This window comes from Pleurodeles waltl, chromosome 6 (assembly GCF_031143425.1).
Source record: "Pleurodeles waltl isolate 20211129_DDA chromosome 6, aPleWal1.hap1.20221129, whole genome shotgun sequence".
Lineage (NCBI taxonomy): Eukaryota > Metazoa > Chordata > Amphibia > Caudata > Salamandridae > Pleurodeles > Pleurodeles waltl.
Genome location: NC_090445.1, coordinates 340,196,951 through 340,211,813, shown reverse-complemented (window position 1 = coordinate 340,211,813; position 14,863 = coordinate 340,196,951). Strand labels below are relative to the sequence as shown.

The following is a 14,863-nucleotide window of genomic DNA, read 5'->3' as shown; positions in this document are numbered from 1 at the left end:
GGAGTTTCAAAAAAACTTTGTGAAAATCTGCGGAATTACGCAAATGGGCGGGAATAGGCACGTCGTGCTACTTTTGCTGTGATTTAGCACCAGGAGCTCGTTCCACACTGCAAAATCAGCATGAATGGCACCAAGTGGAGCACCAGAGTGTGCAGTTTCTCATGTTGATTTTGCTGCTGCTCAAGTCGATTTTCTGCTCTAGCGGCAGCTTTCTGAGCATGAACGGTCGCAACCACCTGTAGTTCCCACATTGGAGAAATCTTGCCAAGTGTCCTCTTAGCAACCAAAAACTGTACTAGGGGATGCAAATATTGCTCGGGCTCGCCAACTTACTGTTAGTGAGCTGCGTGTAAGACAAACCTCTGCCACGTGGCGGTTGGCAGAATTTGGCCGGAACTTCACATTGCAAGCGTAATGCGGAGTGGAAGAAACTCCGCCAGATAGTGGAATATATCGCCCACCACTATTCTATTTGCACTGCAATATCAGCTTATAAAGGAAGATTAGTAGGGTAATCCAGTGGTGTACGTGGTGATCTAAAAACAAAATTGAATAGAACCCCAGGATAGTAGGTAAGAACCACTTATCTACATAATAGTAAAAGGTTAATCTTCTGACAAAGCATGCATCACTCACTCGTGAGTGTGAAGTAATGACTCTCTTACTGCTTCCCTTAATATTGTAATGCTGATGTAACATTCCAAAAAAGAGACAAGCTCATATTTTGACAGCAACTTTCTTTTGAGCCCATCCCAAAAATCGCTGATCACCACAAAAGAAGCATGTCCCCATGCATTCTCTATGCAGTTTGTGGCAGCGTAAAAATCAAGCCTGAGGAGCAACAGTGAAGGTGTGAATGTGAAGTATAAACCATCAAGGAGTTAATTCAGCTTGAACTTACGGAGTGCTGAAAGAGCAGCACTGGTTGCCCATGGATGCACAAATGAAATTCATCTCCTTTATGGCCCATAGAGCTGTTCCACGCAAAGGCCTTTCATATCTCAAATCCAGGATCAAATCCTGGATAATCAAACACAGACCACCTAGGCCACTAGAAAGATCAAACATCACCATCCTCAAAGTTCAAAGATTCCACCAACAAAGACAGGGTGCTTGCAGCTGCATGTTTCCGGCTTCAACACTGTGAAGCACCCTACCCCTTCTTAAAGAGAGGAACATAAAGTGTTCATTTCAAGGAAAAAACTAATTCCATCTGTTTAATTACTTGATCATTTCTGTGAGTCTGCTAACCCTGTATGTATCTAACTTTTCATCACAGCCTCACTTCTTAATGCACTCTAAAGTGGTTGTGCATGTTATAAATGAAAAATAAATAAATAATAGAAAAGTCTCAATAAATCCTCAATAAATACATGATAAGGAACTATGCCATTCTTAGTGGTTGGCACTTCTTGGTGAGGCTCCAATGTGAGGCACCACTCCAGTTGTGCCCTCTGATTGAACAGGAAAAAGCAAGGGAAGCTGTGAGGATCACAATTGTCTCCCAGTTCAAGACACAATGAATATTCCAGGAAGAGTAAAATACAAACTCTTGACTCTGGATGAGGTCACCACTGCCCTCATGAGTATGCTGAAGAATGGACCTGCCCAGCAGAACTCGAGGCCAAAGGATATAGATATTGGAGGTGAAGTTAGTTGGTGAGGTAATCAACATGGTGGACCTTGGTTGAACTTTGGCTTCAGCCTCATGTTGGAGGCTCCGGCACCATGAGACAGGAAGAGTTGGAGGAAGGGCATTCTCAGCCAGCCCACTGGCCCACTGGGATTACCATCCAACATAGACGAAGCAAGGGGATGGAGGGTAGTGGAGTTTGTGGTGTAAGGAGTTTGTAAGGAGTTTGTGGTGCTACCTAGGCAGGAAGACTCTTTGCGGGTAGAATGCTGGCAATAAGCACCCCAGCACCTGGAAAATTTCTACTTAAAGCTGTTCTGTATAAGTATTTTCATGAGGGGGGCAACCTACATTACAATGAAGAATACAAAAAAGTTATGAATTAAATACTTGGATTAACCTAAGTCAGTGGCAATTACTCTGCGCTATTTCCAAGTCCATTGTTTTTATGTCCACCATGACACCTCAGATTAGATTCAGCCATATGCAAATCAACCTTGGCCCTGCTCCAGTATCAACAGTTCATCCTGAACTGCCAGACCAGTTCCTCTCTGAACTAGAACACTTGCAACCTGAGACCAGTTTTGACCTTGTAGGGCCTCTTCAGTTGGGTGAAGGTGTTTTCTAGTGACACAGTGAGCAATGCATTGTACTGTACTATATCGATGATCATGGTGACTGTCAGCAGTGCCTTAAAGTGAAATAGCACCATGAATACAAATGACCCTTGACACTGTACAACAATGTTACACCAAGAGGCTATGTTGTGGTGAGCGATGTTGAGGCAGTTAACAATGATGTCAATCTGTACCTCAAAAAAATAAGTGCACCTGACAAGCTCTTGCTCGACACTGAGGGAGAAAGATAGTACTGATGAGAAGAGAAGCAACTGGCATGGAAAATTACTCAGTAATTTTGCACATTTTATTTTTCTGGGTGGTTCAGGTGTGGCCTGCAAGGCAGACCTTAAGCCCTTTTAGATCAGAAAGCTAAACTGCCCACAATGGTCTATGATGGCTATTGTGGTATGATATGAACTCACCAATGGCAATGGTGAAACCACCTCTGAAACATTGCAAGGGGCATAAATGACCTTTTCCTTACAATTCGTGGGTTATTATCTGACAAAACTGGCAATTATCAATGGGACAATATGCCGTTAACCAGTACATAATTGTCTATAATTGGTTCTATGTCAGCATATTGTATAGGGAAATATTGTCTAACATAAATGTTGTGTCCTACATATAATTTAAAAAATATCATCCCTCGGGTGTATATTTTATACTAATAATTTCAATGGGAGAAAAATTTTGTAAATGATATTTAGGCGACAGCATATATGTCAGATGATATTCTAACAACAATAATCTGGTTCCACACTATATAATGTTGGCATGATGTCCCTGAAAGCACTGCATGCTTCCAAGTGAAAAATATGTTCCTGCTTGCCCTATAAAAAGGAAGGAATGAATTAAAAGGTTTCTAGAAAAACAAATCTTTCCTATCCTAAAATAACTGATAGGAGTGGCATCTGTGGCGAGAAACAGATCATCAGGAAACCAACCACTAACACGGAATCAATATTTTAAAGGTAACAATAGTCTAAAACCTTTCTCTAAAAGCCACAACGAACTATGCCAGTGTTGACAGAACCTCCACATGAATGCAGAAAAAACAGAAGCCGAGGGTGGCATTCTGGCATCAATGCCTTCAGGGGATTCCCTGTTGTTTTATTCCCGAAAGGGCTGAGCCCTATTGGACGCTAAGGTCATTAAAGTTGTATTAAAAAGCAAAAGGATGGCAATGTTACAATCATTAAAACACGGAGAAATAGTTTCCGAGGTCATTTTGACCAAGGAGAAAATTCTTAAGAATATTAACTTGTTCCCCTGTTGAAAATTGTCAATTGATCACCCTTCTCCAGATGATTCCCTAGGCCCCATACATTTCTATTGTTTCTTGTATCTTGGGCGGCTCCGTGGATGAATACTGTCTGCGATTCCTCCGTAATGCTGTGACCAGGTTATCCCGGTGGCACCACACCCAACAGGCTTTCTGCTGTCTTTCGGGGAGGGTGGACCTGTGCCCCCCAACTATCTGCTTGACATGTAACCTGTATTGGTCCTGGCTCCTCATCTAAAAGCTCGTCATATAGCCTAGTACATAGTCCTTCCCTTTTTTGCGAGCTCGCCCAGGTCCCCTCACCTATATTTCCCTATCCTCAGGTGACCTTATAGTGGCCCCTGTGTGTCTCACAATCTCCAGTCACGTCCCCATCACCTGAGTTTCAGATGTTCCGATTGTTTTTTTTACCTTTTTGTCACTGTGGTTGTCTGGTGAGCTCTGGGTCATCTGTCAGCTCCATCTGTGCCTTTCACACCTCCTCTAAGGTGGACCTACTCAGTGGCGTAACTAAACTTGAGGAGGCCCCCCTGCAAAGTAGATGAATGGCTCTGCCCCCCCACCCACACAGGAGCTCTCGGGCTAGGAGCCTGCAACCCGTCCATAGTGTACTGTGCTGAAGGGGCCCCTGGAGCTCGCCCCACTCTGAACCTCAGGGGCTGCAGGGTCTATTGTTATGCCGGTGGAATAACTGCTGAATACCTGCCTATTGGCACCATCTATTGGGTGATTATCTGGCACCATGCCTGACTGTTGCATTTCTCTGTGTTTGGCTAAGAGCAGTCTGGAGCTCCATACGAAGCCTTTCATTGCCTATCTTTCAGGTAGTCCAAACACCCAATACCTTTATGTTATCCTCCTCCTCCTTCTAGTAGACACTGTAAGGTTCTTAGGGCCCCCTACATGCCTGTCACTTCTCCTCCCTGATACTCTCAGGGTGGTCCCATGGATCTCAGAGCTGGCTCTTCCTCCACGTTTCTAGTGGGCCCACTGAGTCCCAGTTCAGTTCCTGTTAGCCACTCTCCTTCTCTGGTGGGCTCAGGGTAGTCCCATTGCCGCACACCACTCTCAAGCTCTTGTGTAAACTCATGAGTCTCATACATGTCTTCCCCTCCACCTCTCGGGTGAGCTTGTGTTAGTGTGAATGGCTGAATAATCAACTGTTGCCTCACCTCTGTTGAATGGATCCAGGGGATGCAACTCTTTCTATTGCTCCCTCTTTCTAGTGTGCACAACATAGTTCAGTGCATCACCAGCAGCGAACAAATCTTTGGTTCCATTCCTTCTCCGTAAGATGTCTTATGAACTACACACCTGCGTGTCACACTCAGTCTCTTCTGTAGGCCAAGCCTCCATACCTGTCTGCGGATCCACCGAGAAGAAGGGCTGCCCTTCGAGGACAGTGTAGACAAGCCGTGCACTGTTGCCATATGTGGGGTCATCAGCATCACTGGCAGTCACCTGAATCACTGATGTTCCTGGCAGGGTGAGAACAAAAGAACATGAGTCAGAAGGAGTACGACTGCTGAAGGCAACTGCAACAATAAGTGAACGAAAAAGAAACATCATAGAATGCTGCAAGAGTTCAAGGCAAGAGAATGGAACCAGAAGGGTCTCTTAATAGTCAATGGCTACGTATAATGCCCATCGAGCTACCAAAGATTAGAATGCTTTAGAGTGAAAACGTGAAGGCCTATCATGGTGGGACAGCATGGACCATGGCTTCGGGCCCATTAGGTAAACACTTAGTGAAATGGCTAAAAGCCAATTGGGTGAGTTAAATTTTTTTTTTTTTATTGAGTTTTTGCTTAACAGTATACAACCTGTACAGCAATTCGGTTAGTTGTCGCCCACCCCTGTTTAGTAGTACATGAATTCCATCAAACATTAGCCACAACCCGCCTCCGTAATTAATAAACAGATTTAACATAACTATTAACTTCTTCAAATTTGTGTTCATGCTCTTATTGCTTATTTTTGTGAACGTGGTGCCTGTGAGGCGGCAGGAGGTTCTAGATCAGTGCCTATGCTTAATGGAGAAGGGCCTTCCCCAGTTAGGTCATTGCACTACTGCCCTGGGTCATTTCCTGCTCTCTCATCTCCCTCTTTCCTGTCCAGCTCACCCCCGCCTTTCAGTGTCCCTCTCATTCAAGTTGTCTCTGCTTCAGGACTTTCAAAGCTATCCACCACCTCCTGCAACAGGTCTGTTTTAGTGTCCTGTGAGGATCTCTGTAGTCCTCCGGGACAATGCCTCTTCCTCCACCCTCGCCCACATTAGCACCTCTGCCATGTGTGGGTGATTCCTGGTTATCCTACAGCCTGCACAGTGCTTGGATGAGCACCCCATACAGCAGGAACTGAATTCCTGGGAGTCCTCTGCCAGTGCTTACAGCTACTATAGCCCTCTTCATAATAGCGACCCAGCGTCAGCAAGTCAGCTTCTGTCCACTCCACCATTCGGCGTGCCGTAAGAAAGCCACTTCTGGGTGCAAACAGTCCCACCAGAGGCAATACTGGGGCATAGAAAGGCCAAGGCCACAGCTGCTTAAGCACTTTCATCCAACAGCAGAAAGCCACCATTAATAAACATGGTTTCCTCTTAGGGCAGACCCCTGATCACATTAGCATCGCTTTGAAGGCAACCTAGTCAGGACTATCATTTTTGTCAGCACTGTTCTGTCCATGATTGTGAGCCTCAGTGTGTGCCAGAACACCGTGCTTCCCTTCAGGACCATTAAAGCCATCCCCAGGTTGCTTTCCCTGAGGTCAGCAGCTGCATGATATATCTTAACTCCCAGGTATCGCAACACCCTTGGTTCCAGCGGAATCCCTTGTCTCTCACTATCGCTGGTGGTTCCCAGCATGCTGCTGCTAGGGAGAAAATGCATGGCTTATTCCGGACACCTACCAATTGGGTGAATGGTTAATAACAAGATTCTGGGGCCACTTGGTGGATGGTGAGGCGTCATACTGGGCTCTTAACCTCAGCTTGGTACATGTGGGGCCCAGGTAATTTAGAATGTGAAGCAGAGGTTGATCTTGTAAGATTCCTCAGGTGTCACTTGCTTCTGTACTGGTGGCGGCGGCTAAGGGCAAATAAGTATCTAATTTGAACCTATTTGCTCATTGTGCATTGTTACATGGCAGTAAGTGACAGAATGCAAGAATGAGGAGGTGGACCTCAAAGCTATCTTGCGCAGTGGCATGTTGTTGGGAAGAAGTACGTCCATGGAAACAAACTACCAAGAACAAACAATCCAGGAAGAGCGTTCTGGAGATTCTGGTGTCCTGCTACAAAATTCAGGAACTGTTTTGATGCAGCATCTGAATTTTTGTAAGTAGGCTGTGGATGCAGTGGGACCAAAGTGTATGTTCTAGAGACTGAACTGCAGGGCATGTGACAGTGAAGTGTTATTTACTACTGTATCATTGTAACGCAACCGTGGATATCTGCCCCCAGGTGCATCTTTACAAAAGCCCTATGACTAAAGCCTGGGACACAAGAAGTTTTCAGCCTCAGAAAATGTTCATCTGACCCTTTGGCTGGAGGCCAATGACATATGGACAATCAATGAACAAGAATGGGGTCCAAGATGTGGACAGGTTATGGAAGTGGCAAGGGATCCATAGGATGGGGACAGTATATGAACATGGTCAGTAGCTCAATCGGTTACGGGCTTTGAACACAGCAGTGATCCCTTCACGTTGAGAGTCTATGAGAATGACCAAGAGCCAATGGAGAGTAAGGCCCAGAAGCAAAGTGGTTGCATGCTCTTTGCACAGGTTAGTGGCCACTGGAAGTGGTAGTTTCAGAACACGGCTTGGGGGCTTAAGTGCACATTGAGGTGGATGATCTACGTGGAGGGGCACTGCTGTTAGGAATCCTATATAGAACCTGAAATACTAAAACTATTAAAACACTGCGTCTTGCTGATGCAGTCCAAGTGCAGTCACCCTCCCATACCAGACCAGGAATCTGTCACACCTGCTCTCACTGTGCATGTACCCCTTCCAGCTGATCACCTGTGCACCTGCTTCAAACCCTATGTGATCCAGGAACAGAAGGAACTCAGCAGCCAGTTCTGACCCTGAACCAGCTTCCTCTGAACCACAGACTGCATCAGAACCCGGTTGTGGAGGCCCACTCCCGGGCTCTGCACCATAAGCCTGCAAAGTTTTAAAGGCTTCTTTTAATCCTCAATGTAACTCTTTGGAAAAGGTTGATTGGTTTTTCGCTTTGCTGTTTTACACTAACAAAATGGTATTATAGTTCTGCATGAATATAGATTTGCCGCATAATCCACACGCTCTATCCTCTGCCACATAATCTGCAGATTTTAACAAAAAAATTGTTTCTAGCTCAGTCGTTCAAACGTTACTAAAAATGTGACAACACATGTTGGTCTGCAGTGGAAGGCCCTCTCCAAAGCTGAATTGGTCACTTTCTGTTGCGCATTGCTATATTTAGGAGTTAAACTCATAATAAGGAGGTGCAACGGATGCACAGAGAGTGTTACCAAGTTTAAAAATTCTGAAATAATGCTTTTCCAAAATGTGCTGCATTATGCCGCACAATTTGTCTTTTCTTGCCACATAGTTATCTCAACCATGCTGCATAATTTGCCCCTCTCCTGCTGCATAATTCCAGTGGCCCTTATTATAAGATATACTTCATTATATAGCAGTGTTATGCTACTGCGCATCTGCTCTGTACATAGTAAAGGTCAGCAAAATTAAACTTACAAAGAAAAAATATCCAAATATGTGCCATTGTGCATAGGAAAGGACAATAAAGAATAAACTTGCAGAGAGAAAAACTGCATTTTTACAGCTTAACCTCGGTTAAATCAGCGTGAAAATGACCTCGCTATGTGCAGAAAAAGTTAACATGTGTGAAGGTAAACTGGGAAAGTTAGCATGCTTTGCAAAGTGGGACAACCAAGAACTTAAGAAAACCGTGCACCCCTGATCCACCCACAATACCTTTGTGCACCCCTGCCCCACAAGACCTGTGTGCACCCCCTGCTCCACAAGACATTTGCGCATCCCTGTCCCACACTACTGCAGAACATTTGCCAGCCTAGCCCGAGTCCCTTGAGACAATCCTAGATGGCCAGGTCTCGTTGGCTTCTGAGCACCACTTACCTGTGGAGCTGCACAGCAGATACTCCTCTTTGTACCATGATGCAAGGAAGACAAACAAGAGGAGGACCTACAAAGAGGCCTAAAGGGATGTTTGGGCCTGCCTTACTCAAATGTCTCCACTCCAAAGAAGCAAGAGTACAGGTAATGCAACAGTAGAAAGCCAACCTTCAGAATACTGGTGAACTCACTCCCATCTGACTGCCAACGAATTAAAAGGGAGTGATTCCTTTGTAACTGGCTTGACTCTTTAGTCTCAGGCAGACTGCTGTATTAGAAGGGGTTTATTTGCTTCCAGCTTGGATTTTTGATATTGTTATCCTGGATTCTGTTTCTTGCTGGATTCTACAGGACTTACCTTGGTCCAACCGACTAAAAACCTCGCACCACAACATCAACAAAAGAGGTTGACCTTCGGAGGTGAATTAAGAGAGGGAGTGGCAACATGTTACCAGCTGTGTGTATTGTTTTAAGATCTTTATCCCTTGTTACTGTGTTTTTTCTCAAACCTATAGCACCACTATTGCTTTGTACTCTCATGCTGGAGAGGGGTGCCCTTATGTATGTGGTAACCTGCGAGGCTGTGAGGACAGCTGTGGCTCTTTGAGCCTGGTCTGTTGTTTATGCTGTGGACAACTCAAAGATGACCAGGGAGTACCTTGGGAAATATGGCATGTGGACATTGCCGTGTATCTCAGGGGTGCAACACCCGGGATCATAGAGGGAGGCTGTGATGACAGACGTAATGGCACCCCACAGGTGATTGCTGTCAGGAGGAATGACGAGATGAGCGGCCATCTTCTAAGACCTGCACCCTGGCCCTAGCTATGCATGTTTGCAAGACAACCCACAAACTATACAAACGGAATACCAGAGGTCTGAAAACATGTTCTTGGTGCAGGTAGAGGTGGCTTAAGAAACAAGAAGAGGGCACTGATTACAGTTAAAACAGATTCTTCCCACTCACATGACAACAGACTTAGCTGGAGGGAAGTGGGTGGGCCTTGATATGTACTGGCATTACTGCCATTGAGTGTGATTGATATCAATTTGAATGAAAAGAATTTCCTGGCTCTGTGGCCATGGACGTTGCACTCTCTCTTCTCTAAACTTTCCTTTTGACTACACACAAAATATTTCAGATTTGCACAAAGACATGACCTTGCGGACAGTGATATCACATTGTAATTCATCACTGTCTCATTCATTCATACATTCATCAGACACATCTCTGGGATACCCATAAAGCAGGGTTAAAGGCGATTCTGTCCCATCTCAACCCTAGAAGTGAGTGGGAGAAAAATCTAGTTTTAATAGGTTCTAATAGAAACCATGGGAGACTGTGGTCACACTGTGAGACCAGCACAAAGGGCATGAGAAAGACAAGAAGGAGGCAGGTGGATGGGGGAGTTGTGTGGATGGCTTTGAGAACAAAAGTCCTAGATGTGGGCATCTCACTACACCCATGCCATTTTCTTCTTTTTCCTTGGTGGGGTACCCGGTTTTCACAATGTGACCTCTAAACCCCAAGACCAAATAGGGTGGCACTTATGATGCGCCCTAGAAGTCTATATTTCTCAGTGCCGAAGTATTCTGTGGTGTACCCAGAGTTGATTTCATTTGGACACCCCTCTAAAAGCCAGGGACCCTCTAGCCCAACAGTCTTATCCACACAGAATACCAGGCGAAGTTAAATCTGACCGAATGCCTTTAACTGGATGTTCATGCCTGCATACATGTGGGGGTGTATGTATGTGAGAGAGAGAGCTGGGCATGTCCTACCTTCGTATAAAACCCCAAATTTCCCAGTGCCAAGCAAGGCCTGCCTTTGTGTGGAATTGCTTTTCTCAGGAGAAACTGTTTGGCCGAGTATACTATCTTTCATGTCAGTTCGACCTTGACTGTTTGTTTAAAGGTAATGTGAGCATTGGGGAGGTATTTTTCACTTAATAGATGATCATCTGCGATTGGCGCTGTCACGATTTTACAGCTCCCAATCGGCCTGCATTCACTGGGCCTCTCATCACTTCCTGTGAGTATTCTGGTCATGTGCTTCAGGCACGGAGTGGTGTTTAACTCCTTTCCAGAAAGCGGGGCATACTTTGCTTCTGGACCCCAGCGCCCGAATCTCTAACATATTCGTGGGGTATGGGGACAATTGGGGGTTCCTGGGCTCCAACTGTGTAAGGATCCAGAAGTCACAGGTGAGTGTGTGCTCCATCCCAGGTGTGAAAGCCCACCCTTACCTGTAGTGTGGGAAGCACTTTTCGCAATGGTGGAGATGCTGGCTTTCAAATTCACTCCTTAGTGGTCCATGAGAGCTACCTAAGAGGATTCCCAGGTTCCCGTGGCAACCGTTCCCCAGTGCCCAGCTTAAGATGTCTGAGTGTGAGGTCATGACTCTACGACCATGCTTCTGCGCTTCCGATGTGCTGGAGCCTCAATAACTGACCACAGCCACTATACGATCCAGCCCAGGTACCCCAGTGGGTGAACGGTCCCTCTTTATTAAACAGGGCTGTGGCTCGACAGCACCGGTGCATCACGAGGTCAGCTCAGCCAGGGACAGGGTCGATGCGCCTGAGATGCCACGCTGCTCACACCCCTGCAGCCACAAGCACTATCAGGGTCCTGACTGCCACTGCTGCTGCCCATCTAACACATTGCCCCCCTTTGTGGTAGAAAGTGAGAACTCACTGTGCAGCAACCCTTGCCGCCTTATTGTGTGAAGTGCGACCATTTCCAGCTGTTAAAGGTTTGGGTGCTCAAGCCCAGGGGTCGCTAACCCAAACAAACCCACCACCAGTCATTCTCCCCGATTTGAAATCTCTCCCTAGGATTACATGAGCGAGGCGGTTCAGCACCATGGACAGAGACTTTTATTGTGCACAGCGTAGTTTCAGCACCACGGACAGTAAAAGTCACTGTCCATGGTGCTGAAACATCATACGCTAGCTTTGTGCGTTTTCAAGCGATTTTGTAAGTTACATAATAATAATCGGCTCATTCTTGGAACTGTTTGACGGCCATAATTTTGGACGTGTTACGTTTAGAACCCTTCGGAAATAAAGTAATTTCACTTAAAAATCCAATTTTTACCACTGGAAAGATTTGTGGAGTACTCCGGCTGGTACCAACACGTCCTCTGGAGCCCAGCCTGTGCTTGATCGACCACTGCTGCCACGGGTGATCCAGCGAGGCCCTTGCCCGGCCCCTGGCTCCTAAGCATTCACTAACCCGTTCTCCAGTGAACATACGCAGCCTCGCCTTTGGAACTGATACACAGGGCTTTCTTAATTCCAGAATCTGACTCGGGGAATGCACCAAAAAAAGCCACACAGTTTTTGTGTCATCGATTTTTAGTCCACAGAATGCTCTCCCTAGCAGCACCTTTCAAAAGTACTCATGTTCTAGCTCAGTGTACCCAGTTCTACCCCTCAAGCCAAGCTGACATTCAACTCCATTAGAGTTGTTCCCCTCCATGCCTAGCCTCCAGAGTCACCACCACTAGACCTGGGACTCTGCTCTCCCGGTTGATGCATTACTTATGGCTCCCCTCACTTCACCTTACTCCTTCGAGGCAACTGACCAGTCTATGGTGACATGGAGTATGGTGACCCTGAGAGCAGCCACAACACCAGGGTCCACAGCGGAGAGCTGCTTCTGTGTGATGGCCTCCTAGAGGTCACTACATTGTGAACTGATGAAGAAGACTGGCGCCACACACACATACACACACACCCTCCCACCCACCCCCAACATCTCTTCAGGAACACCAGGCCAGGGATAGAACGTTTCATCTTCATACACAAGGAACCTCTAGCTAAGCCAGAATGTGGTGAACATGGGGCACAATAAGGGGCGTCTGACATTACATGCCCCTGGTACGCCATCTTCCCAATTGTTGTTCACAGATATAAAATCTGCGAGCTGAACTGCCTGATTCCTGGATCTGAGACTCCATTGCTCTTGCTCCAAAGTTCAGGGTCTTCTGGATTGATCATCATGCCTGATTTCTCATTGAGCAACTTCTGAAGCCTTCATATCTTCCACGGGATGGTTCTTCCTATTGGTGGCTTCCTAGTATTGCAATACTCTGGGATCCGCTACATGCGGTTATGAATGGTGGAGCCTTCTTGTGTTTTTCAACCACACTGTTGGTTGCAGCTTTGCACTCTATGGCTCTAAGCTATGCATTATCAGGAGGTGTAGATAGACCACCTTTGAGAGTGCTTCTATTTGCCACCCCTCGACGATCTTATGGTCGCTATCCCCAATAAAGTCACAGCCATCTCTTTCAGATCCTAGCCTAAAACGCCTCTCCTGCCCCCAAATTGAGGTTCAGATAATTTTTTCGAACTGACTCTCTGTAATTGAAATAACTTCCACTACATATGTGGGGTATCTCCTCTGTACTTCTCATTAAGTAATTGTCCCACAATGGCGCTCTACACCTTGAAAAATCCTGGTCACTTCTACTCCTCGTCACTGGTACCTTAATGTCTATGCAGCTATACCTCTCTCAAGTAGTACCTCTCTCCCCCAAAAGGAACATTTCATGTAATCCATGTAAAAATATTCTAGTCCAGATACATATGCAATACAATCGCATAGTTCTAAAACTTCTTGAATTTCTCTCTCAAGCAACACATAACAGGAACACTTGGAGGCAGAGTACCGCATGTGACTCCTTGAGACTCTTATATACCAAGTGTTCCAGAAAATGCTTTCTCAGCTAGCCAGCATATTCAACACTGGTCCACAAAGAGCACATCTTGGGCGTATTTTCAGGATAACTGCTTAGGTTTCCTTTAGATACAAATAAATACAGTAAATACAGCATTGACATAGTCAACGAATAACTGTCGTATGTGGACTGGATCAGGCCCGCTGGACCTCAGTTGGAAGCTCCTGACTTAGGTAATCTTAATGATGAAGAGAGGAGGAGAGCAAAGGAGAGAGAGGGTGAGAGAAAGAAAAAATAATATTCAGGTATTCCGAGTCCCTTTTCCTTCCTTCGCAACTAGTTGGCAATGCTGCTCCAGAAGCAGGCAACCATGAAAACTGTTCTTTTCAGAATCTGCAGTACTTTATAAAGTCCTCCGATTCCACACATATTTGTCTGTGTTTCAAGCCCTTCCCTCTCATCTAATATATCACCAACATCCACTTTCCAGCTATTATAGTTAGATCTGGATTGACCCTACTGCTGTCAAACAGACCTATTACTAACAATGTACACAGAGTGAGCTTTGGGTCCACCCCTTTGATCTATTGGCTTTCTTCAAACAGGCTCTTTCAGCCACTGGCTTGAGAGTATGTGAATCATGTCTTGGCTCAGCCCAGCTCTCTCACCTAATGCTTTTGGCTTTTTGGATGTATCATTTTGCCTTCACTTGAGCTACATGAAGGATTACTTTACAACAATAGCTCGCTCTGTTCACTCCTGCTGGCTCCCTCCCATCTGTGTCGCTATAATTTACTAGCACCGCGTACATTAGCACATTAAACTCAGATAAATTTGCTTTGCCGGTGTTTGTTTCTTCTTTCTTGCCCAGGTCATTAGGTTGTAGAATATGTCTGCATGGCGGCTGTACAGGTGATTATCGCAATGAGCCCTGTGGCTCGGAATGGAGTTTGGTGGGCAAGCCATCTTGGCAACAAGAGGCTCCATGCACGTGGACCTCCCAGGGCTGAAGGGCTCAGGGAGGGACCATTGATCTGAGACTGGGTAAGAATGGCGGTGACGACAAGCGCCTTCAAGGGACCTCTGAGCATGTAAGTGTGCCTTAACGTGAGACTAAGAGCCTGTGTGAGCCAAGATGATGGCGTATGAATCTTCCGTGGTGTTCTGAATAGGCCCACTAACACAGTCCTGGCTGTACAGAGTACCGTGGCAGTAGATAAACACAGGAAGCAATAAGCTATAATCGAAAACGTCTCCTTCACTGACCTCAGGAGAAAAAGGATGGCAAAAAACGAGCAGCAAGTAATTACAGTGTCACTGCCAGTCCCATTTATCACGGTCCTACCCGGGAGTGAACTCCAGCTGAAATGCCTAGGCCTCTTGACAGACGAGATTCGGCCCTTGAAGACATTGTCCCACTCCTGGGTGAATGGGGTAGGTCAGGTTGGCGTGTGTGAAGGTGAAAGGCTCAGCAGATGAGGTAGGGGAACAGTTCC

The 14,863-nt window shown here is 46.0% G+C and overlaps 1 protein-coding gene across 2 annotated transcripts in view; it reads right to left on the bottom strand.

The window, feature by feature from the left end:
* Positions 1–14,863, bottom strand: part of CDH24 (cadherin 24) — a 507,414-nt gene that overhangs the window by 180,020 nt on the left and 312,531 nt on the right. For both annotated transcript variants that reach the window (XM_069238226.1, XM_069238227.1), the window contains exon 4: positions 4,897–5,016. In XM_069238226.1, the coding sequence (XP_069094327.1) occupies positions 4,897–5,016 (120 nt within the window). The remainder of the gene's footprint in view (positions 1–4,896; positions 5,017–14,863) is intronic.